The following is a 24,453-nucleotide window of genomic DNA, read 5'->3' as shown; positions in this document are numbered from 1 at the left end:
GTACATGAAATAGTCTCTAGTAAGGCTGAACTATTACAGTAGATCAGTACATGAAATAGTCTCTAGTAAGACTGAACTATTACAGTAGATCAGTACATGAAATAGTCTCTAGTAAGGCTGAACTATTACAGTAGATCAGTACATGAAATAGTCTCTAGTAAAGCTGAACTATTACAGTGGATCAGTACATGAAATAGTATCTAGTAAGACTGAACTATTACAGTAGATCAGTACATGAAATAGTCTCTAGTAAGACTGAACTATTACAGTAGATCAGTACATGAAATAGTCTCTAGTAAGGCTGAACTATTACAGTGGATCAGTACATGAAATAGTATCTAGTAAGACTGAACTATTACAGTAGATCAGTACATGAAATAGTATCTAGTAAGACTGAACTATTACAGTAGATCAGTACATGAAATAGTCTCTAGTAAGGCTGAACTATTACAGTGGATCAGTACATGAAATAGTATCTAGTAAGACTGAACTATTACAGTAGATCAGTACATGAAATAGTCTCTAGTAAGGCTGAACTATTACAGTGGATCAGTACCAAAAAGTGAGCTTTTGAACAAAACAGGAAACAAAGAACTGTGAAAATAAGTGCTATAATAGCTGAAATTTTAAAAATATAGAGTTTTTTGAGCAAAATGAAAACATTTATGAAAAAACATGGTTTTAGAGGTTCTGATTTGTCTTTGTGCCTCGCTGGTGGACTTATCACGTCTCGGTTAAGGGTACCAGCAAGTCAGGAAGCTATTTTGTTGAACGCAAATTTAATTACTATTGGAAATAAAGGAACCAGAGGTTGATATTATTCACCTTCTTATTTTTATAACTTGATGCGAATCAAAAAACAAATAACAGATAACTATCAATGTGAATTGCATTTTCATTCTGTTATATAAAGCGACCACAACCTTATAGATCAAGATTCAAGTCGTGAAATCACACAGAGCATTGAAGTTAAAAATTATACAGAAATTTACTAAATATATAAAAATAACTTTAACATAGATATAATCATGGATAAATATTAAAGTTCACGCATCCCACAACCATGTTAGAATCAATATTCATTCCAATTGGCTGGACAATTAAAAACCATATTTTTCTTTTTTTTATGTTTAATTTTCTTTTTTTTGTTGCACCAGATATAAAACATATTTTCTATAAAATATGTTTGTAGGCTGCCCAATAAAAATATTATATATATATATATATAATAAAATACATATGTATATTTTATATACATGCATGTAATTTTATATAAATTTATACATACATGTATTTATATAGGCTATCTATATAAAATGTATATGGCGTGTATATACATTATATAATACGTGGAGTGAAATGTTGTTCCCTGCAATTCATAGCAATAAAAAATTTAAAATACATTAAAAATCTGCAAAATGCTGACACATGAATTTAGCATGAAGTGTGTTAATATCAAATAATTTGAATCATACATCAAAAGATGATCGAAAAAACAGTTTTTCCAGTTCCCTGAATAGCAGATACAGAAGTGTTAGTAATTATTTGCTAATATAATTTGTTAATATTAATGCTTTATAAAATAAGGAATAATTAAATGTACCAGCTTTAACATTAAACTGACTGTCAATAATAAAAATAATATATTTTGATAATTTGGTTGCGCAAGTGAAGGTTGTTTTAAGCCTTGCATATGTTTAATAAAGAAAAATAGTGTTTTTATATTTCAGTTGGCAAGAATACAACTTATATGAACCTGTATTGCAACTTTAAAAAATAGATCACAATTCACAAAGGATAATTTATAATAAAAATGACTAAGTGCTCAGCACTCGATAGTCTCAAAGCGATTTGATGCCTGAGCAGCGCTAGAGCACATGAAACTGTCCTCAGATGATGAGACAGAGTGGAGGTCATTGCTGCCATGTCTGCACTCAGGGTCAGCATCCGCAGAGTCACCAGTGAGTACTGTCAAATATTAAAGATTTGATGAACGATCTTAAAATAAACAGAGACTGTGAAAAGACTCATCTAAACCAACCCCTCATTACAAATCTTTTTACAAAAAAATAAAATAGATTTTGTAATGAAATGGTTCTGCAACAGAATAGAAAACAAGTGTATGTTTTAAGCTTGACCATCTTTAGTCATAAACTTGGTACATGGTTCACTAAAATATATTTTTATGATCTATTAACGGAGATAGCTGCCCTTACCGCTATTCGAGTGTGCTTCATCTATGACCACAAGATGAGCTGGCGGAGCAGATGGCATCACGACACTCCTGAAATATGATAAACTCCTAGAGTACTTGATGACAAGCTTCAACAATATGTTACAGGAGTGAGAAGTTGAACAGAAACCTATCTGTTTAGTAACTAACTGATCAAATTTATGAAATAATATAATAATATGAAAGCTGCCACATTTTAGGTTCTAATTATTACCCAAATCATCTCTTGATGCAATTTTAATAGATTTCAGTATCTAGAAAAAGGCTTGTAAAACGGAAAACATTCAATATATTATATTATTATTATATTGTATGTAATAAATATATAGCTAATAATAAATATTTCATAAATATTTATTAAATATTTATATATAATATAACTTATTGCATATTAATATAATTAAAATCTATTACATGTATATTAGATTATTATATATGATCAATAGATAAAAATATATTGTGAATAAAATATAATATTATTATTCATTTTATGTATTTTAAATTATTATTTGTTAAATAATATATTATTTCAAAAGCATCTATTTTTCTTGTTTTGTTACCATAACTAAAGATAGTAAGTAAAGATCATAAAACCAGGGCTCATTTGTCTTGCAAAACAGTAGTTTATTACAAAAGCAGACATGAAATTAATTCAGCGACAGTAAGTCTGCAACACTTTGTTTCTATGATGTTGTTAATTCAGCGACAGTAAGTCTGCAACACTTTATTTCTATGATGTTGTTAATTCAGCGACAGTAAGTCTGCAACACTTTATTTCTATGATGTTGTTAATTCAGCAACAGTAAGTCTGCAACACTTTATTTCTATGATGTTGTTTTTCCCCAAAATCAACATCCTGCAAGTCAAGCAAGTTTTGGAACCGGCACTTGCGAATGATGGGCAAGAAAATGCCAGGCAAGCCATTCCATTTTAAACATTTTCCACACTTAACTCATTTTTATTATGATTTGAGCATGTGTTACTAAGCGAGCCAGGAGTGTGACATTATGACCTCTGGCCCAGAATTCCTTAATTTTCACAAAACTCCTGCATTAATGCATAATGGAAAACAGTGTATTGACCTAGAAGCAAGCAAGACAGATTTCTAGAATATTCATGCACATAAGTTTATCGGTTGATAAATTTACGGCAATGCCCTGATTGTCTATCGCGACCATATGTCTCACGATCACTGTTATGTAAGGTGAGGAATTAACACAAACGGCAAATATAAGGCACTTACAAATATTCATGAACTGGTTGGGATGGAGTCTGGGAGGGCTGTCTAGCCTCAGAAAAATCCTGGTGATCCTGGATATATTGCTGCTCAAAAACCATAGAGGTAGTAGAGCTTGACACTGAAGCTGGGACATCCAGCTCCGCAGCCATCTCTGTATGACACATTAGAAGCTTTGTGGCAGTGGAGCTGTCAAAGGTTTCACAACTATTGTACCCATTGAATTTCTGTAGCTACTGTAGTTATAGAATACCAACGGCTATTGAATTATTGATAATAAATATTTTTAAATAAGTAAGACCAACACTAAAAAAGCCTAACTATCTTTTACAAGTAATACAACGGATACCTCAACAAGTGATACCTCAACAGCTGAAAAGGTAGTTTGCTAAAAGCAAACAGAGGCATCTTTATCATAGACTAGCTGAATACCTGGAGTTCCACAATAATATAATAATTACCTAATGAATATGAGTAATGTAAGCTAGTAACTTAAGCTAGTCTAGATACTTACTATAAAGTCATGTCTGACGTCAGTTTAATCATAGTTTTTGTTACTCATAATGATCTCTAACACAATCATGATGTTCAAGCATACTAGCAACAACCAATAGTATTTTTCTAAGCGCTTTAAGCTTGTGTTGTGTAACTGATGTAATTAGGATGACAATTATTCCATTGTATAACAATGTACCCGCTTGGCCTAATGGTTTAGCATGTATAGAACAGATTGGCAAGCAAATGAGCGGCTATTATTTCGTGGCTGTCTCACTAAGTTGCTGTATTCATTCATCTTTGCTCATGTTGCTCAAGTTCAAGGCCAACACTTTGATGATACGATAGAGAGATGGCTACATGACGCGAAGGAGCTCAGACACAAATATCGAGGAAACTCGGCATAGAAACTTAAGAAATCATGAGCATACTAATGAATTAGCAGCAAACCCATCAGAAATAGGTACAGACCAGCCTCAATATACAACATCAATCCATTCCGCTCTTTGCTTCATGTGTGAAACCCTCACATGTAGACGGAAATATTATTGTAAAATTTCAAATAAATAATATAAGATATTTGTTATGTCATATTATATATTAGATTAAATTTTGTAGAACTCATTCCAGAGTTCAAACAAAAACAGTATGACAGAACTAAATGTAAAACTTCATTAACACAGTAACAACTAGTGAAGAGAGGTTTTTTAGTTGCTATGGAGACAGATAAATAGAGGTGCAGGTTCAAAAATGCAGTTTCAGAAAATAAGTGAGGATGGGTGACTTGTTTCAACTCACACTAGATACAGTCTAAGTTGCATGTACTTATTCCAATACTTGTTACTATTTTTATGTCTGATTTGAGATTTATACCAGATTTGTCCCTTTTATAACCAGAACTGTTGTTGTAGGCAATCAAAAAAATATTTGTCAAAACATTAAGCATATATAGTTCCATCTATAGTTTCACATTCTAAATATAGTACATATTACTCTCAACATTTACTTTGAGAGTAATATGAATTGATATTACAATCATGAAAACTAAAAATATAACATGAACTAATAAAAGTAAAATAGAACTACTAACAGAAAGAATAGTGAGAACAAACTAAATACATGATCTAACCGTATATTCACAAGCACCTAAACGCATCACATAACAACTAGAAAACTCACCAATCCGGTCATCTTGTTGGTCAACAGTTCTAATAGTACGGACATCTTCTTGGACTTCTAAAACAATAACTTAAATGATAACTCAATGAATGATAAGTAAATAAGAGCAGGACTCCTAGATGACAACTCCATGCATGCAAACTCGTAAATATGCCAGACTAGTCTATCAATAACCATTCAATGAATTACAGTTCTACTAATCCTTTGCGGTTGATAGATCTATGAATGATAAATCTATGGGAAATAAATCTATAGACGATGAATCTATGAATGATACCTCTATGAAAAAAAACTATGAATGACACATCCATGAATTATATCTCTATGAATGATACATCTGTGAATAATAACTATGAATGATAACTCTATGAGTGACCAGTAACAGTTGAGCACAAAAGTTTACAAAAACTACGATATAGAGATTTTTTCTGCCTAGAATCCTAGTGTAGACTAAAGGCAATTACCTCCTCCTAGTCCAGAGTCAGTGATGGAAGTAACTTTAGACATGGCATCCATGAGAGGCGTCTTCTGCAAGAATAGACAACTGTTAAAAGGATGCTTAACTGGCCTCCAAACATTATTACACAAAATAGAGAAATGCAGATGTTTATGTCTATGAAGGTTAGTAGTATCCTTGAATATATTAAGATGCCTATGTCTATGAGAGCTAGCATCCTTGGATATGTTCAGATGCTTATGTCTATGAGAGCTGACAGCCATAGAAGGGTTCAAATGAGTGCTAGCTAAATTGTACTTACCAAAGGTCCTCCCTCAAAGTAGGTCATAGATTGCTTCAATGTGAGGTTACTTCCCTTACGGTACAACTCAGCTAGCTACAAAGAGAGTGTAACTCCCATAAATCATAAACATTTAAAATTTAGAGACGTGAGTAAACCCAGAACTTTATGGATTACCATAGAGCAACCCTACAATACACTGGAATATTAAACGAATTATGGATGTCTATACAGACAACTGGAATAAAAAATACATGAGCTGTATATAATATATCAAATAAAACAAATAATAATACATAATAGTGTATAAAAAATAAATTAATCATGTAAATAAGTATGATAAATAACATAATAATATAATAAAATAATATACATAGTAAACATATATAATATACAGTATATATTATATAAATGTTGAAGTAAATAATAATTGTCTAAAGCATAATGACTCAAATAAAACTAATAATAAGTTCTGAATATGAAGTATGAAACTAAAGCTATAATTAGGTCAAAGAATAATTAGGTCGAAGAATAATTAGGTCAAATAATAACTTGTACTTGACACAGTTTCAAGTCTCCTTGATCTGAATGTAGCTGACAGCCAAGTACATGATATTCTTTAAACTATCCATAGGTTATATATAAATATGTCTCTATGTATGAGTTTAATAACTTACAAATCGTCGAAGGTCATTCGGAAATCTAAAAATAGCAAGACTAGAGTTTTTGCTGACCAAATCATTGACATTCCTGAGTGCGATGTTCTCGAACGCAACCTGAAGAATAAACGTAATGTTCGTATTTACTACGATGAGACCACTCAAGCGTGTTTTTGTAAACATAGAGAAAACTTGTTTGATTGAGAGATGAAAATGTGGCATGGTGTTAGTGAGCACTCTCTGCTATTACAAGCCAGACTGCATATCTTATCCACCAGAATTAGCTGAAGATGAACTTACCAAAATGTGTAGTAAATTAGTAAATTTTATCAGAAAATATCGGTATTTTGCTATCATTTGTGATTGCTTTTAATGTTTGAGGTCATCTGACTGTCAGGATGTTTCAAGTTTAAAATCGATAAAACTACATATCGATTAAAATAATCAGATCAATCGAAAGTGCGATCAACCGACAGAATATACATGTAGATGCACAATGTTTCAACTTGAACACAATAGCAGATACCAACTATCACAACCATAACAACTAGTGATGTCATTTCTCACTTTTTTCTTCTGAGCATTTTAATCGTGATCAAGTTTTATGAACTTTAATCTGAAACATTCTAGTAGTCAGATCACATCAAACATCACAAACAATCACAAATGATAGAAAATACCGACGCTTTTGGAGGAAATAAACTAAAAAAATTGTGTAAGTTTATCTTTAACAAAAATAGAAACAAAGAAGAAGCCAAATGAGGTAATTATCAGTTTCTAGTTTATTGACAAGGTCATGTGTGAGACAATATCGTTTCATTGAATTTTAAAACATGGAGAGTGAATATGGCCAAGAGAGAATGACTCCTAGGAGGGAGAGAATGAATGGATACAGAGAAAGTTTTGGTTCCATGGTTACCTAACAAGAGACCTAAATGAACAGGTTTTCCCTCGTTGACTCATCAATTATCTGTATAGCCTTGGAACTTTCCAATTGTTAGATTGAAAGCAAATGTCGAAAAAAGGACAGAAGAAAAACTGATCAAGCAATCACTTTAAGGTGAATATGTTTAAAACAAAAAATTTCTTACAACTGAATATTCAGCGCATAGAAAGGGATGTACTCTAAAAGGAAAAAGAGTCTGAAAGGAAGGGGTCGAGTCTAAAAGGAAGGGGTGGGTGTAAGAAACCTACAATGAATACAGCTCACAAATAAAACAACTAGAGCTGAGGCTAGCTGAGAAGTAGGTACAAAGACAATAACTCACAAACAATACAGCTGGAGTGGAAGATGGCTGAGGAGTAAGCAAGAGGTCAAGGACAGCTTTGTCTCTCATCTGTTCCATTGGAACTTCTTCTGGATTCCGTAGAAAGAGACAATATGTGATGAGAAGATTGGGAGAGTAGAGCACCACCACATAGTCACAGTTCTTGTATGTTTCCCTACAAGATTAAGCAACCAAGTACAGTTTGTAATCTCCGACATGATTGGCTAGGTATAAGCGGCTTTGGTCAGCTGATTGATGATGCAATGCTTACCATATTTTCTGAACTATATGTGGTGACTTCTTATAGTTCGGCCAGGAGTGCATCTTATACTTCTGAGTGAGTTATGTAAGAAACTATTGACAGATTACTACCAGTTTTAAGCAAGTTATTTATGCTATATCTAACAGAATAATCCCTAACATGCTATATTACCATGTAGTGTATGCGTATTATTTTAACATGCTCAGTTGTGTCATGTAGTGTATGCATATTATATTAACATGCTCAGTTGTGTCATGTAGTGTCTGCAAACTGTTCAGCCTGTTGTTGGCTCCATTATAATTGTGAGTAACTTTTTTAACATTTGTTGTTGGTGTTGGCTTTTAGGAAATAAAGCTGTCTAAAGTGGCCACTTATACTCCACTGTGACTTAGATTACTTCATGAGAGTGCATTTCATGGCTAGTACTACTTACATTCTGGACTGACTTATACAGTGCACCAAATACAGTATGTCTAAGTGTGAGCAATCCAACTTGAAGAACGACAGCTACTGGGCATGACTTGACTTGTCTGGACATGTCTGAGTCCAGTGCACAACTGGAGACATGCCCAGTAGCTCCACCTGTCATTCCTGTCACAAGGTGTCGGAATTGAACCTGTTGTTTACAGATCAGGCATGCTAGACTACTAGGCTACGACTGCTCTCTGCTTACATCGACTGGCATCACTGAACTCTGTGATACTCACTCATCAGACAGATCTCCTGTATATAGAATAACCTCTGCATTGAAGTATTGTTCAAGTACAGAACAGAGAACCGAGTCGAAGTTACGATACTCTGGCGGCAGATCTGCGGTATGGGCGATGCAAATAGTTACTTTATCTCCTCCCACCATATCTACAAAAAACAACTACTAACAGAATAATAATAACAACAACTACTGAGGTTAAAAGATAAAAATATCTCACAACTTCAATAAACCAATAAAATAAATACATAAGAACAAATGTTATTATAAAATACTAGAAATTTTAAAGAAATAAGAACGGCTTATCTACCTGTAGTAAATCTTTTTTTCGAAAGTTTAACATCCATTAAATGCCAGGCATTCAGCTAGTACAATCATATTTATGTTAAAAATAAACATCCACATATTTAATTCAGCAAACGTATATAACTACAAGTATTTATATTTAATTCGTTAGCTATGGAATATGACACTGACACAAACGTTACAAGACAAAGGAACAATGATTTCTATGACAAGAAAATTAGAGGTCATAAATAAATAGAAAGAAGGCCCTGTATTGTTAATATTGCCAAGAAATATGGTTGCAATCAATTACCAATTGCGATTATTGATATTAAAATCAAGAAATTCGTTTAAGCAAACACAAGGAGGTGCTGAGGACTGACGACTCCAAAGAGTCGTCAGTCCTCTTAAAACTGCCGATTTGAAAGAGTTCGAGGCCATGCACGAGATCAGCGTTCAAGTGGGACAACCATCTAGTAATGGCAAGGAAGTAGAAAAAACTGAAAAACCTACATTGGCAAAAAAATTCAAGTGTTTAGTTTACTGGTGTGGACTGGTACATAAAACAATACAGTACAATGTATGTATAATGTATATTATTAATTTATTTAAAAAATTAATCAATTTGTTTTTCATGTTTTATTCATTTCATGTTTTATTTATATATACACTGATCTACCATATATAAATACACTGGTCTACCATATATAGATACACTGGTCTACCATATATAGCTACACTGGTCTACCATATATAGATACGCTGGTCTACCATATATAAATACACTGGTCTACCATATATAGATACACTGGTTTACCATATATAGATACACTGGTCTACCATATATAGATATACTGGTCTACCATATATAGATATACTGGTCTACCATATATACATACACTGGTCTACCATATACAGATACACTAGTCTAACATATATAGATACACTGATCTACCATATATAGATACACTAGTCTACCATATATAGATACACTGGTCTACCACATATAGATACACTGATCTAACATATATAAATACACTGATCTACCATATATAGATACACTGGTCTACCATATATAGATACACTGATCTACCATATATAGATACACTGATCTACCATATATAGATACACTGGTCTACCATATATAGATAAACTGGTCTACCATATGTAGATACACTGGTCTGCCATATATAGATACACTGGTCTACCATATATAGATACACTGATCTACCATATATAGATACACTAGTCTACCATATATAGATACACTGGTCTACCACATATAGATACACTGATCTACCATATATAAATACACTGGTCTACCATATATAGATACACTGGTCTACCATATATAGCTACACTGGTCTACCATATATAGATACACTGGTCTACCATATATGGATACACTGGTCTACCATATACAGATACACTGGTATAACATATATAGATACACTAGTCTACCATATATAGATACACTGGTCTAACATATATAGATACACTGGTCTACCATATATAGATACACTGGTCTACCATATATAGATACACTGGTCTACCATATATAAATACACTGGTCTACCATATATAGATACACTGGTTTACCATATATAGATACACTGGTCTACCATATATAGATATACTGGTCTACCATATATAGATATACTGGTCTACCATATATACATACACTGGTCTACCATATACAGATACACTAGTCTAACATATATAGATACACTGATCTACCATATATAGATACACTAGTCTACCATATATAGATACACTGGTCTACCACATATAGATACACTGATCTAACATATATAAATACACTGATCTACCATATATAGATACACTGGTCTACCATATATAGATACACTGATCTACCATATATAGATACACTGATCTACCATATATAGATACACTGGTCTACCATATATAGATAAACTGGTCTACCATATGTAGATACACTGGTCTGCCATATATAGATATACTGGTCTACCATATATAGATACACTGGTCTACCATATATAGATACACTGGTCTACCACATATAGATACACTGATCTAACATATATAAATACACTGATCTACCATATATAGATACACTGGTCTACCATATATAGATACACTGGTCTACCATATATAGATACACTGGTCTACCATATATAGATACACTGGTCTACCATATATAGATACACTGGTCTACCACATATAGATACACTGATCTACCATATATAGATACACTGATCTACCATATATAGATACACTGGTCTACCATATATAGATACACTGATCTACCATATATAGATACACTGGTCTACCATGTATAGATACACTGGTCTACCATATATAGATAAACTGGTCTACCATATGTAGATACACTGGTCTGCCATATATAGATATACTGGTCTACCATATATAGATACACTGGTCTACCATATATAGATACACTGGTCTACCATATACAGATACACTGGTCAACCATATATAGATACACTGGTCTACCATATACAGATACACTGGTCTACCATATATAGATACACTGGTCTTCCATGTATAGATACACTGGTCTACCATATATAGATACACTGGTCTACCATATATAGATACACTGGTCTACCATATATAGATACACTGGTCTACCATATATAGATACACTGGTCTACCACATATAGATACACTGATCTACCATATATAAATACACTGATCTACCATATATAGATACACTGGTCTACCATATATAGATACACTGATCTACCATATATAGATACACTTGTCTACCATATATAGATACACTGGTCTACCATATATAGATACACTGGTCTACCATATATAAATACACTGGTCTACCATATATAGATACACTAGTCTACCATATATAGATGCACTGGTCTACCATATATAGATACACTGGTCTACCATATATAGATACACTGGTCTACCATATATAGATACACTGGTCTACCATATATAGATACACTGGTCTACCATATATAGATACACTGGTCTACCACATATAGATACACTGATCTACCATATATAAATACACTGATCTACCATATATAGATACACTGGTCTACCATATATAGATACACTGGTCTACCATATACAGATACACTGGTCAACCATATATAGATACACTGGTCTACCATATATAGATACACTGATCTACCATATATAGATACACTGGTCTGCCATATATAGATACACTGATCTACCATATATAGATACACTGGTCTACCATATATAGATACACTGGTCTACCATATATAGATACACTGGTCTACCATATATAGATACACTGATCTACCATATATAAATACACTGGTCTATCATATATAAAAACACTGGTATAACATATATAGATACACTGGTCTATCATATATAGATACACTGGTCTACCATATATAGACACACTAGTCTAACATATATAGATACACTGGTCTACCATATATAGATACACTAGTCTACCATATATATACACACTGGTCTAACATATATAGGTAGATACACTGGTCTACCATATATAGATACACTGGTCTACCATATATAGAGACACTGGTCTACCATATATAGATACACTGGTCTACCATATATAGATACACTGGTCTATCATATATAGATACACTAGTCTAACATATATAGATACACTAGTCTACCATATATAGATACACTGGTCTTCCACATATAGATACACTAGTCTACCATATATGGATACACTGGTCTACCATATATAGATACACTGGTACAATATATATAGATACACTGGTCTATCTTATATAAATACACTGGTCTACCATATATAGATACACTGGTCTACCATATATAGATACACTAGTCTACTATATATAGATACACTGGTCTACCATATATAGATACACTGGTCTACCATATATAAATACATTGGTCTACCATATATATATACACCGGTGTACCATATATAGATACACTGGTCTACCATTTATAGATACACTGGTCTATCATATATAGATACACTGGTCTACCATATATAGATACACTGGTCTACCATATATAAATACACTGGTATACCATATATAGATACACTGGTCTACCATATATAGATACACTGGTCTACCATATATAGATACACTAGTCTACCATATATAGATACACTAGTCTACTATATATAGATACACTGGTCTACCATATATAGATACACTGGTCTACCATATATAAATACACTGGTCTACCATATATATATACACCGGTGTACCATATATAGATACACTGGTCTACCATTTATAGATACACTGGTCTATCATATATAGATACACTGGTCTACCATATATAGATACACTGGTCTACCATATATAAATACACTGGTATACCATATATAGATACACTGGTCTACCATATATAGATACACTGGTCTACCATATATAGATACACTGGTCTACCATATATAGAGACACTGGTCTACCATATATAGATACACTGGTCTACCATATATAGATACACTGGTCTATCATATATAGATACACCAGTCTAACATATATAGATACACTAGTCTAACATATATAGATACACTGGTCTACCATATATAGATACACTAGTCTACCATATATATACACACTGGTCTAACATATATAGGTAGATACACTGGTCTACCATATATAGATACACTGGTATACCATATATAGATACACTGGTCTACCATATATAGAGACACTGGTCTACCATATATAGATACACTGGTCTACCATATATAGATACACTGGTCTATCATATATAGATACACTAGTCTAACATATATAGATACACTAGTCTAACATATATAGATACACTGGTCTTCCACATATAGATACACTAGTCTACCATATATGGATACACTGGTCTACCATATATAGATACACTGGTACAATATATATAGATACACTGGTCTATCTTATATAAATACACTGGTCTACCATATATAGATACACTGGTCTAACATATATAGATACACTGGTCTATCATATATAGATACACTAGTCTAACATATATAGATACACTAGTCTACCATATATAGATACACTAGTCTACCATATATGGATACACTGGTCTACCATATATAGATACACTGGTACAATATATATAGATACACTGGTCTATCTTATATAAATACACTGATCTACCATATATAGATACACTGGTCTAACATATATAGATACACTAGTCTACCATATATAGATACACTAGTCTACTATATATAGATACACTGGTCTACCATATATAGATACACTGGTCTACCATATATAAATACACTGGTCTACCATATATATATACACCGGTGTACCATATATAGATACACTGGTCTACCATTTATAGATACACTGGTCTATCATATATAGATACACTGGTCTACCATATATAGATACACTGGTCTACCATATATAGATACACTGGTATACCATATATAGATACACTGGTCTACCATATATAGATACACTGGTCTACCATATATAGATACACTGGTCTACCATATATAGAGACACTGGTCTACCATATATAGATACACTGGTCTACCATATATAGATACATTGGTCTATCATATATAGATACACCAGTCTAACATATATAGATACACTAGTCTAACATATATAGATACACTGGTCTACCATATATAGATACACTAGTCTACCATATATATACACACTGGTCTAACATATATAGGTAGATACACTGGTCTACCATATATAGATACACTGGTCTACCATATATAGAGACACTGGTCTACCATATATAGATACACTGGTCTACCATATATAGATACACTGGTTTATCATATATAGATACACCAGTCTAACATATATAGATACACTAGTCTAACATATATAGATACACTAGTCTACCATATATAGATACACTGGTCTTCCACATATAGATACACTAGTCTACCATATATGGATACACTGGTCTACCATATATAGATACACTGGTACAATATATATAGATACACTGGTCTATCTTATATAAATACACTGGTCTACCATATATAGATACACTGGTCTAATATATGCGTGCAAGACACTGGAACATCAAGCTGACACTTCTATTCACCTAGGCAGCTAGATGCCAGCTACATAACATATTCAAATAGGCAGCTAGAGGGCAGCTATATAACATATTCGATTAGGCAGCTAGAGGCTAGCTATATAACATAGTTAAATGACACATGTTAATACACAAAGGAGGTGGTAACACACGAACCGAGTACTCATGCCCGTAGAATTCTTTGCTTACCTTCACGATTGGGAGCCATGTACTGGGGTCTGTTTGCTTACCTTCACGATTGGGAGCCATGTACTCGGATCTCTTTGTTTACTTTCAGGATAAGGAGCCATGTACTGGTATATCTTTGCTTACCTTCAGGATTGGGAGCCATGTACTCGGATCTCTTTGCTTACCTTCAGGATTAGGAGCCATGTACTGGGATCTCTTTGCTTACCTTCAGGATCAGGAGCCATGTACTTGGCTCTCTTTGCTTACCTTTAGGATTGGGAGTCATGTACTGGGGTCTCTTTGCTTACCTTCAGAATTGAGAGCCATGTACTGGGGTCTCTTTGCTTACCTTCAGAATTGGGAGTCATGTACTGGGATCTCTTTGTTTACCTTCAGGGTTGGGAGTCATGTACTAGGATCTCTTTGTTTACCTTCAGGATTGGGAGCCATGTACTGGGGTCTCTTTGTTTACCTTCAGGATTGGGAGCCATGTACTCGGATCTCTTTGGTTACTTTCAGGATAAGGAGCCATGTACTGGTATATCTTTGCTTACCTTCAGGATTGGGAGCCATGTACTCGGATCTCTTTGCTTACCTTCAGGATTAGGAGCCATGTACTGGGGTCTCTTTGTTTACCTTCAGGATCAGGAGCCATGTACTTGGCTCTCTTTGCTTACCTTTAGGATTGGGAGTCATGTACTGGGGTCTCTTTGCTTACCTTCAGAATTGAGAGCCATGTACTGGGGTCTCTTTGCTTACCTTCAGAATTGGGAGTCATGTACTGGGATCTCTTTGTTTACCTTCAGGGTTGGGAGTCATGTACTAGGATCTCTTTGTTTACCTTCAGGATTGGGAGCCATGTACTGGGGTCTCTTTGTTTACCTTCAGGATTGGGAGCCATGCACTGGTATCTCTTTGTTTACCTTCAGGATTGGGAGCCATGTACTGGGGTCTCTTTGCTTACCTTCAGAATTGAGAGCCATGTACTGGGGTCTCTTTGCTTACCTTCAGAATTGGGAGTCATGTACTGGAGTCTCTTTGCTTACCTTTAGGATTGGGAGCCATGTACTGGGATCTCTTTGCTTACCTTCAGAATTGAGAGCCATGTACTGGGGTCTCTTTGCTTACCTTCAGAATTGGGAGTCATGTACTGGAGTCTCTTTGCTTACCTTTAGGATTGGGAGTCATGTACTGGGATCTCTCTGTTTACCTTCAGGATTGGGAGTCATGTACTGGGGTCTCTTTGCTTACCTTCAGGATTGGGAGCCATGTACTGGAGTCTCTTTGTTTACCTTCAGGATTGGGAGCCATGTACTGGAATCTCTTTGTTTACCTTCAGAATTGAGAGCCATGTACTGGGGTCTCTTTGTTTACCTTCAGGATTGGGAGCCATGTACTTGGCTCTCTTTGCTTACCTTCAGGTTTAGGAGCCATGTACTGGGGTCTCTTTGTTTACCTTCAGGATTGGGAGCCATGTATTGGGGTCTCTTTGCTTACCTTCAGGATTGGGAGCCATGTACTGGGATCTACTTGCCCACCTTCAGGATTAGGAGCCATGTACTGGGCTCTCTTTGCTTACCTTCAGGTTTAGGAGCCATGTAATTTGATCTCTTTGTAGAAAAGAAAAGTTTAGGTGTACAGTCATAGTCGTGATGTAAACGGCGCCTCCTCCGAATCAAGATGAATGTGATTAGGCCAAAAACTACTATGACAATGAACATGAGGACTGCTGCCACAATCCCAATTGTTTGCTCTCCTGTACTTGTGTCTACAGAGAGAGAGAGAGTATGTAGATGGAGTGCTTTGCGTACTTCCTGGAAGTAATGGTGAATACCATTTAGCGGAGCCATATAAAGCACTATAATTGGGTTGGGTATCCACAGGCAGATGGAAAGAAAGAAACAAGCACTAAAAGTCTAAGAGAGCTCAATGAGAGTTAACCTTAGTTGGTAAGAAGGTGTCTACAATGTAAACATACAGTACAAATTAAACTATCATATACAGACAAAAGTAATACTTCAAACAGAGTAATAACATAACTAAACACAGTACAATATTATATATAGACAAAGGTAATACTTCAAACAGCAATAATATAACTATGTACAGTACAATATCATATATAGACAAAGGTAAAACTTTAAACAGCATGCTAGTATATAGCAAAGCATACATACATCATAACAAATAGTAATAATCAGGAGTAGATAATTCACCAAATTCAAACAAATTTACCTTGAACTATTTCTCCTAAAGACCTGCTTGTAGAACAAGGTCTACACTCTCCAGCAATATCACAAAGGCCTGCGACAGGACATAATGCCATCTGTGGTTTTACCTGCATACAGAGTATAGACATCTATAGTTATAGGTGCTTATACTCATGCTAGCTATGTAACCATGTAAGTTCTTAAATACATGTACAAACAATTCATACAGATTTCAGTGACATGCCTATACAAAGTAGATGAAAGGCAATCGGGTATGCATACAGCTGGTCTACACATGTTTTGTTTTCCAATGCGCAGTCCGCAGTTTGATAGCTGTAAGTGTCATATATATATATATATATTTCTCAGTGTTGGTGTGTGTAAATGTCTTTTGGTATGTCAGGCTATAGCTGTTAAAATATTTGTTTTGCTTTTGTTTTTGAATTTGTTTTGCAGAAAATTTGATCTCAAAACCTCCCCTTCACCAGATGAAGCTAAACCATTGCGCTACACGAGATTAATAGATATATCTGGGGTGATATGTGTGACTATCTGGGTGAAAGCACCGCTATGCTCTACGCAACGTGATTTAAAGAATAGAGAAAGCATAATATTTTTATGCTTTATTATTTATCCTGAGGTGTTGACTGATGTTCTAAAAAAAAAACAAAGGAAATTGACCAACCAGAAGCTGAGATATAGCCAGCCAAACACAGGTCTACCAAAAAACATAAGTTTTTTGGTAGTCATCAATATATGACGTATGAAATCGACTCGTGTGCCATTGGTCAATTAAGCCAACTAATGCGCTCTCCTATAACAATCACGGCGTTTTAATTGGTTTAATCCCTGAAAGTATAGAACAATCAAATTGAGCCTAACAATCATTGCTCTGAGAATTCCGAACCAGTCCCTCTGACGTGTAGATTAGTTTTAGAATAAAATAATTACACGCATCTATTATTTCGCAACATTCTGCTATCAATTTCTACAAATTATATTAGTTACATCATTTATTCTATACACAGTTATATTATTATTTTGTATAATATGCATTGATTATAATATTTATCATAAAAAATAATCATAGATAAGATAATAGATCAATAGAAAAATCAAATCAAAAGTTATCGTTTTCTTTTTTTACAGCAAGAGCAGCACGGTCAAGTTATTCTTTTTAAGATTATGGCTGTAGTGAACTTACAGTCCGTTAATAGTGACGATAATCATGAAAATCAACTAAATGCTGCGGTAGATACACAATAGAAAAATGATGAATAAACAAAAATTCACATTCTCATTTCTTATTCTAAACGACTTGCAATCGCGGATGTCGCATATAGACTATACACGCGCCGTTCGTTGAACAAAGGATCTTCGGAGCATATCCGTAGAGATCGAGTTAAAATTAGAAGCACAATAGTCAAAATATGCTCTTCTGTTTTGACAAATCACGTCGAGGGGTTGTGGGCAAATGCCTTTACCACATAATGTTTGCTTGATTTTCCTGAGAAACCAGAGCTAGTCTGTAAATTATTTACTATCGCGAGTAGCTTTTCACATCTCGTAGCCAAAACAATCATTATGCGTAACGGCGGTAAGGGTGCACAACTCCGGCACATGAACATTAATTCGATTTTATACGTCACAGTTTTCGGGATTTTCGAAGGGTTTTCCTCTGATTCTTTATTAGGTAGACCTGTGTTTGGCTGGCTATATCTCAGCTTCTAGTGGGTCAATTTTCTTGATTCTTTTTTTAGAACATCAGTCAACACCTCAAGATAACTAATAAAGCATAATAATATTATGCTTTCTCTATTCTTTAAGCTTGCTCTAACAGCTCTAATTAGTAAGTTGCTAGTCTACTCAAATTAGCCATTGGCAATGTGCCAGGCTAATGGCAAGTGGTAAGCAACTACATTACCTTTCACTGTTTATAAGCCAATTTTTAATACTCGCGCAACGCCGGGCATTCCGCTGGTATATATATAAAATCAGTAAAATAGACTATTACTTTAGACAAAACATTTCATTACTAATAGTTTCATGCTTGCTGATAGCTTTGAAAATAAATATCACTCGTAAAACGCGTTGTCTGTGATCTCAAATTTAGGGATTTTACTCTATTATTAAATCGCATGGACATCGATATTTACTAAATTAATTAACACCGTTACTTTAATGAATTACTCGATCGACACGCTTTATTGACGAATAACAAAATTCTAAAAATTATTGTAAAGTTACTGCGAAGGTGACTTCGAGTTTTCTGGGCATCAGGTGGTTAATGTGCTACGGAGGAAGATAAGAGAATGGAGGTAAATTCATCTTTTACTTTGAGTCTCCTATAGATATACTGTTGAGTTTACATTCAGATTATATTTCATTGTTTGAGGTTATAATGTAATTTCCTGCGCATGCAAGAGACGTATGTACAGTGAGTTCTTGATGGCTCCTTTTTAATCCATAGCATCTAGCAATACAATGGCTTAGATTGATGAATATACCAAAGGTAATAACTTTAGTACTTATTAATACATGTACTAATTAATCATATTATAACCTAATGCTATCACCAATCATAGTTATTATCTTTTATCGTTTCACCTAGCTATATTTTTGTCTAATTTTCTTTGGCAGTTTCATCTAGTAAATTAGATTTATGATTTGACTTTAGATGTTCACTTCTCACTAGTTGAAAGTGAAGAAAATCGATTGATCAGTAGATACGTGTTACAATGACGTATCTATGAATGACATATATTTATTGAATTTGTTTTATTGATTACAGGATGTTTATGTGGTCCCACCAGCCGAAGCAGCTTTGTCAGTGTGAAAACTGTCATAAATGGGGAAGAGAGACTTGAATGTGTGCTGCATAAACCATGATGTTTTGTTTGAGTTTGCTGCAGTAGATGAGTTTGTCTTATTGTATTAGCTGAAACTATGTGAGTGGCCACGACTTGATGGATATTTTTAATAAAAGCTTTGCTGAGACGAAAATTTTTTGCCTGTAAAAATTATATAATAAAATAATATTGTTGAAGATAATGCAAAACATGATTTCCGGAACATTGAATGCATCATAGCCCCGTTGACACCTGTGCTGAAATCTTGTCTAATAGATGGATTTATGAAGTGCAATCAGAGCTGCCTGGACCGGCGTTTTTGCATAGCTCGACCATTGATTTAGTACTTGAATCAACAAATCAAATGTGACCAGTGAATTTTTTTTCTACAAATTGATACCAATAATGACTCGATAACGTTGACAGTCGACTATACAATGTACATGACTTTTAGGGATGTAGTTTGTTTCGCCACATAATCTTTTCAAAGACACAGCTAGCTTATTTTACTTAGTAAGAAAGCAGTTTTCGGTGTGGGCAATGATATACAGCACCTCCCCAAGGATAGACAGTGGGCATCCTGTGGGCGGGACTTTTGGAGATCTGTATATCATTAGTGCGGGTAGCGACGGAAGTGTGCCGATACAAAGACCGTTTTCTACATAGTTTGCTTGGCAGAATTACCGTAGACCGGTAGAATTGGTAGTCGGTACTAAGATGTTTACACAGCATTTAGAAAAAGCTAATATGACAAGCTTTTAATTTGCTTTGTTTGAGGCGTTTGAGACATTGGTAATAATGTATCTGTAGCTGGATTTAAAATTTTATTCTAGCAAACACGAGCAAATATAAGATAAAATTTATGCCAATATAGCCACGTAGGACTAGACTTTTATCGCAATAGCCGATGTGATTACGAGAGTTAGTGACAGGTTGTATCACGCATTACATCACTTTGGGCAAGTCTGGGCATGGTTTTTGCCCTGAGCGTTTCTACCGCGATTGAGTCTTTTCGATTTTAATCTTCAAATATCTTGACAATGAGATCGCCTAACACAACAAACAAATCAACTGATAGACATAGAAAAATACTTTCTTTTAAAATCAACTCAAATTTGACGCAACTACATCTTTAATGCAGTCGTGTTACTCAGACGTATGTGAAAAACCCGTAAACCAATTACCATAGATATAGTAGGGTTTATTATATTTATGACAATTATGATGGAATTTTTAGGCTACCGTATTTTTCGGACCATTAGCCGCTACATTTTTTGACGATTTGAGCCAAGCGGCTTATATAAGGGTGCGGCTATTCTGTGGCTTTTTCTTTCACCGCTAGGGCGCATTAACCAGAATCTCTGGTTAGTGCGCCTCTATCGGTGAAAGAAAATACGAAACAATGCCTAATGGTACTGTTCCGTTAGACACTAGGTTAAAAGCATCGTTTTAAAACGCAAAGTTGCTGCCGCGTTAAAAAGCACCGTCCTGAGTTCTGCAGCCTATACAAAGGTGCAGCCTATGTATTGTTTTATTATCGTTTTTTGGAAAATAAAGCAGATACGGCTTATATAGGGGTGCTGTTTATAGTCCTAAAAGTACGGTATATTCAAATCCGAGTTTAGAGTTCTCTTTTGTAGCTTAATTAATTTGAAATCACAGAAACTCGTTTATTAAAATTCCAAGATGTTTCGAAGCAAACAATGAACATAGCTAAAGATTCAGAGTAGAGAAATTGTGCTTGTCATTTGAAAAGACTGAAGGTTATGCATGCGTCTAAAGGTTTATCATTTTTTAGGTAAAATGTAGTTTAAATAGCGACACGTAAAAGTATTGCTGTGATAATTAAGCTGTTTGGACACTAAAATTGACAAGTTAAGCAGTGCAGAAGAAGAAGAGTTGAGATCAGCAGACATTGTGGAAAGTATTGAACAGCCAGAAAACTATGAAATGATTTCAAGCGAAATCAGCAATTCGAATGCAACTGGCCGAGTAGGGGATGCAAAAGTTTTTGTTTCTGAATGTATTATAAATACGGTTTGTTTATGTCACTTGTTCTTGAATATATATTTGTAGCATTTGATGGATTACTATTACATAACTTATGAACTTTCAGATTTATAGTATAGTATTTGATAGCATTTGCGATTATCGAAACTCGGCTTACAATGGATCGACATTCATTTACGCACCAAAAAGTATGAATTGTTACAAATAACTAGTGTCGGGATAGGTTGAAGTTACTTCTTTTTCCAGGTTGACATTTTGCTCTGGAGTCATGACAGGTCTCTTTCGTACTTTCACATTTCTCAGGTGACTTGTGGCGTATCTGGCATCAGGTGACTGGAGGTGTATCTGGCATCAGGTGACTGGTGGTGTATCTGGCATCAGGTGACTGGTGGTGTATCTGGCATCAGGTGACTGGTAGTGTATCTGGCATCAGGTGTGTTGTGGCGTATCTGGCATCAGGTGACTGGTGGTGTTTCTGGCATCAGGTGACTGGTAGTGTATCTGGCATCAGGTGAGTAGTGGTGTGTCTGGCATCCGGTGACTGGAGGCATGTCTGGTATCAGGTGACTGGAGGCATATCTGGTATCAGGTGACTAGAGGTGTATCTGGTATCAGGTGACTAGAGGCGTATCTGGTATCAGGTGACTGGTGGTGTATCTGGCATCAGGTGACTGGAGGTGTATCTAGTATCAGGTGACTAAATGTGTATCTGGTATCAGGTGACTAGAGGCATATCTGGTATCAGGTGACTGGTGGTGTATCTGGTATCGGGTGACTAGCGGTGTTTCACCACCAGAAGTTACACCAGTAAGACACCGCGGAAGCAGGAAACAGACTTGCCGTGACTCAAGAGAGATTTGTATAACAAGGGTTTCATAGTTAGCCTTAATAATATCGGTTTCTCTTTTTCTGGTCTACCAAGCTGAATATCCCGAATTTGAGTCTTGATGAAACCGCTATTTTAATTTAAGCTCTAACCTCGGCTCTGGAAAAACGGATGGACAGATGAACAGACAGACAGCGGTTTTAGAATAGTAAACATATATTTTCGTTTTACATAATTTTGGACATTGAATTTGTTGGAGTTACTAGGATAGAGTGTTTACGAGCTGAGCCTGCCTTTTTTGCATTCACTTAACACATTTAATTCAACCTAGCCATGCGAGTCATTTGTCAAGTCTACTGCCTGTGTCTGTTGTCACATGTTGGCTGACAATCAACCAATGAGAGCTCTCATCAGTCCAAAGAAAGTGTTACGCATTCAGTAAACTGCAGTAAACAAGTACCAAATCTGCAAGCACATTTTGTAAATCATGTCATGGAGTACGACAGAAAATGACGCCGCAGTTTTAACTGAAATTTGTGAATATCGCTTTCAAAACTACCAAGCGACATTTTTCAGCAGTTTTTGACATAATCAAAAACCAATCCAATGAACGAAACCCAAAGCAGGCGATGTCACATGACATTGACCTCAACTAATGACCTCATTACGCCCGTACAAGTATTTTGTAATTCCTAGCGTTTTATTGCTGAATAAATAATTTTTAATCATTGTACGTTTTAACGATTAGTTAAAATTGTATTAATAACCACATAATAAAACAATCTTATTTAAATTTATTAATATTTTATGTAATTCTTTTATATAGTATATTTATAATTTTTCATTATATGTAACATTAAGTTCACGAGTGCGGCTTATACACAAGGATTTACAGTAATTGTTGGTTGTTATAGGAACGTCTATTATGTATATAAATATAGAATATATATACAAACATAGCATGCTAGTTATATGTGTAGCATTCAAATAATAAAAAACTTCAGACATGTTATCAAAGATTGCTTCGTGTGTTGAAAAAAACCTGCATTAAAATTTAAAGTTGCATGTCAAAAATGTGTATGTAAAGGTAGAAGTTTAGCAGTACATTTAATAGGTTTACATGTGCGAGACAGTCCTACACGCTTCAAAAGCTCTAATTGAACGCCAGCCGCTATTCGAATGCCACCTCTATTTGAATGCCACCTCTATTTGAATGCCACCTCTATTTGAATGCCACCTCTATTTGAATGCCACCTCTATTTGAATGCCACCTCTATTTGA

At 34.8% G+C, this 24,453-nt stretch overlaps 1 protein-coding gene across 1 annotated transcript in view; it reads right to left on the bottom strand.

The window, feature by feature from the left end:
- Positions 1–24,453, bottom strand: part of LOC137398190 (uncharacterized) — a 187,580-nt gene that overhangs the window by 156,306 nt on the left and 6,821 nt on the right. Inside the window, exons 5-12 of the mRNA XM_068084297.1 lie at positions 17,513–17,615; positions 16,857–17,045; positions 8,778–8,928; positions 7,809–7,983; positions 6,559–6,657; positions 5,903–5,977; positions 5,609–5,672; positions 5,145–5,201 (exon numbers count right to left, since the gene is read on the bottom strand). Coding sequence (XP_067940398.1) covers positions 5,145–5,201; positions 5,609–5,672; positions 5,903–5,977; positions 6,559–6,657; positions 7,809–7,983; positions 8,778–8,928; positions 16,857–17,045; positions 17,513–17,615 — 913 coding nt within the window. The remainder of the gene's footprint in view (positions 1–5,144; positions 5,202–5,608; positions 5,673–5,902; positions 5,978–6,558; positions 6,658–7,808; positions 7,984–8,777; positions 8,929–16,856; positions 17,046–17,512; positions 17,616–24,453) is intronic.

Source organism: Watersipora subatra, chromosome 6 (assembly GCF_963576615.1).
Source record: "Watersipora subatra chromosome 6, tzWatSuba1.1, whole genome shotgun sequence".
NCBI classification, from domain to species: domain Eukaryota; kingdom Metazoa; phylum Bryozoa; class Gymnolaemata; order Cheilostomatida; family Watersiporidae; genus Watersipora; species Watersipora subatra.
Note: the sequence above shows the minus strand (reverse complement) of the source record. Positions and strands in the feature narration are given on the sequence as shown.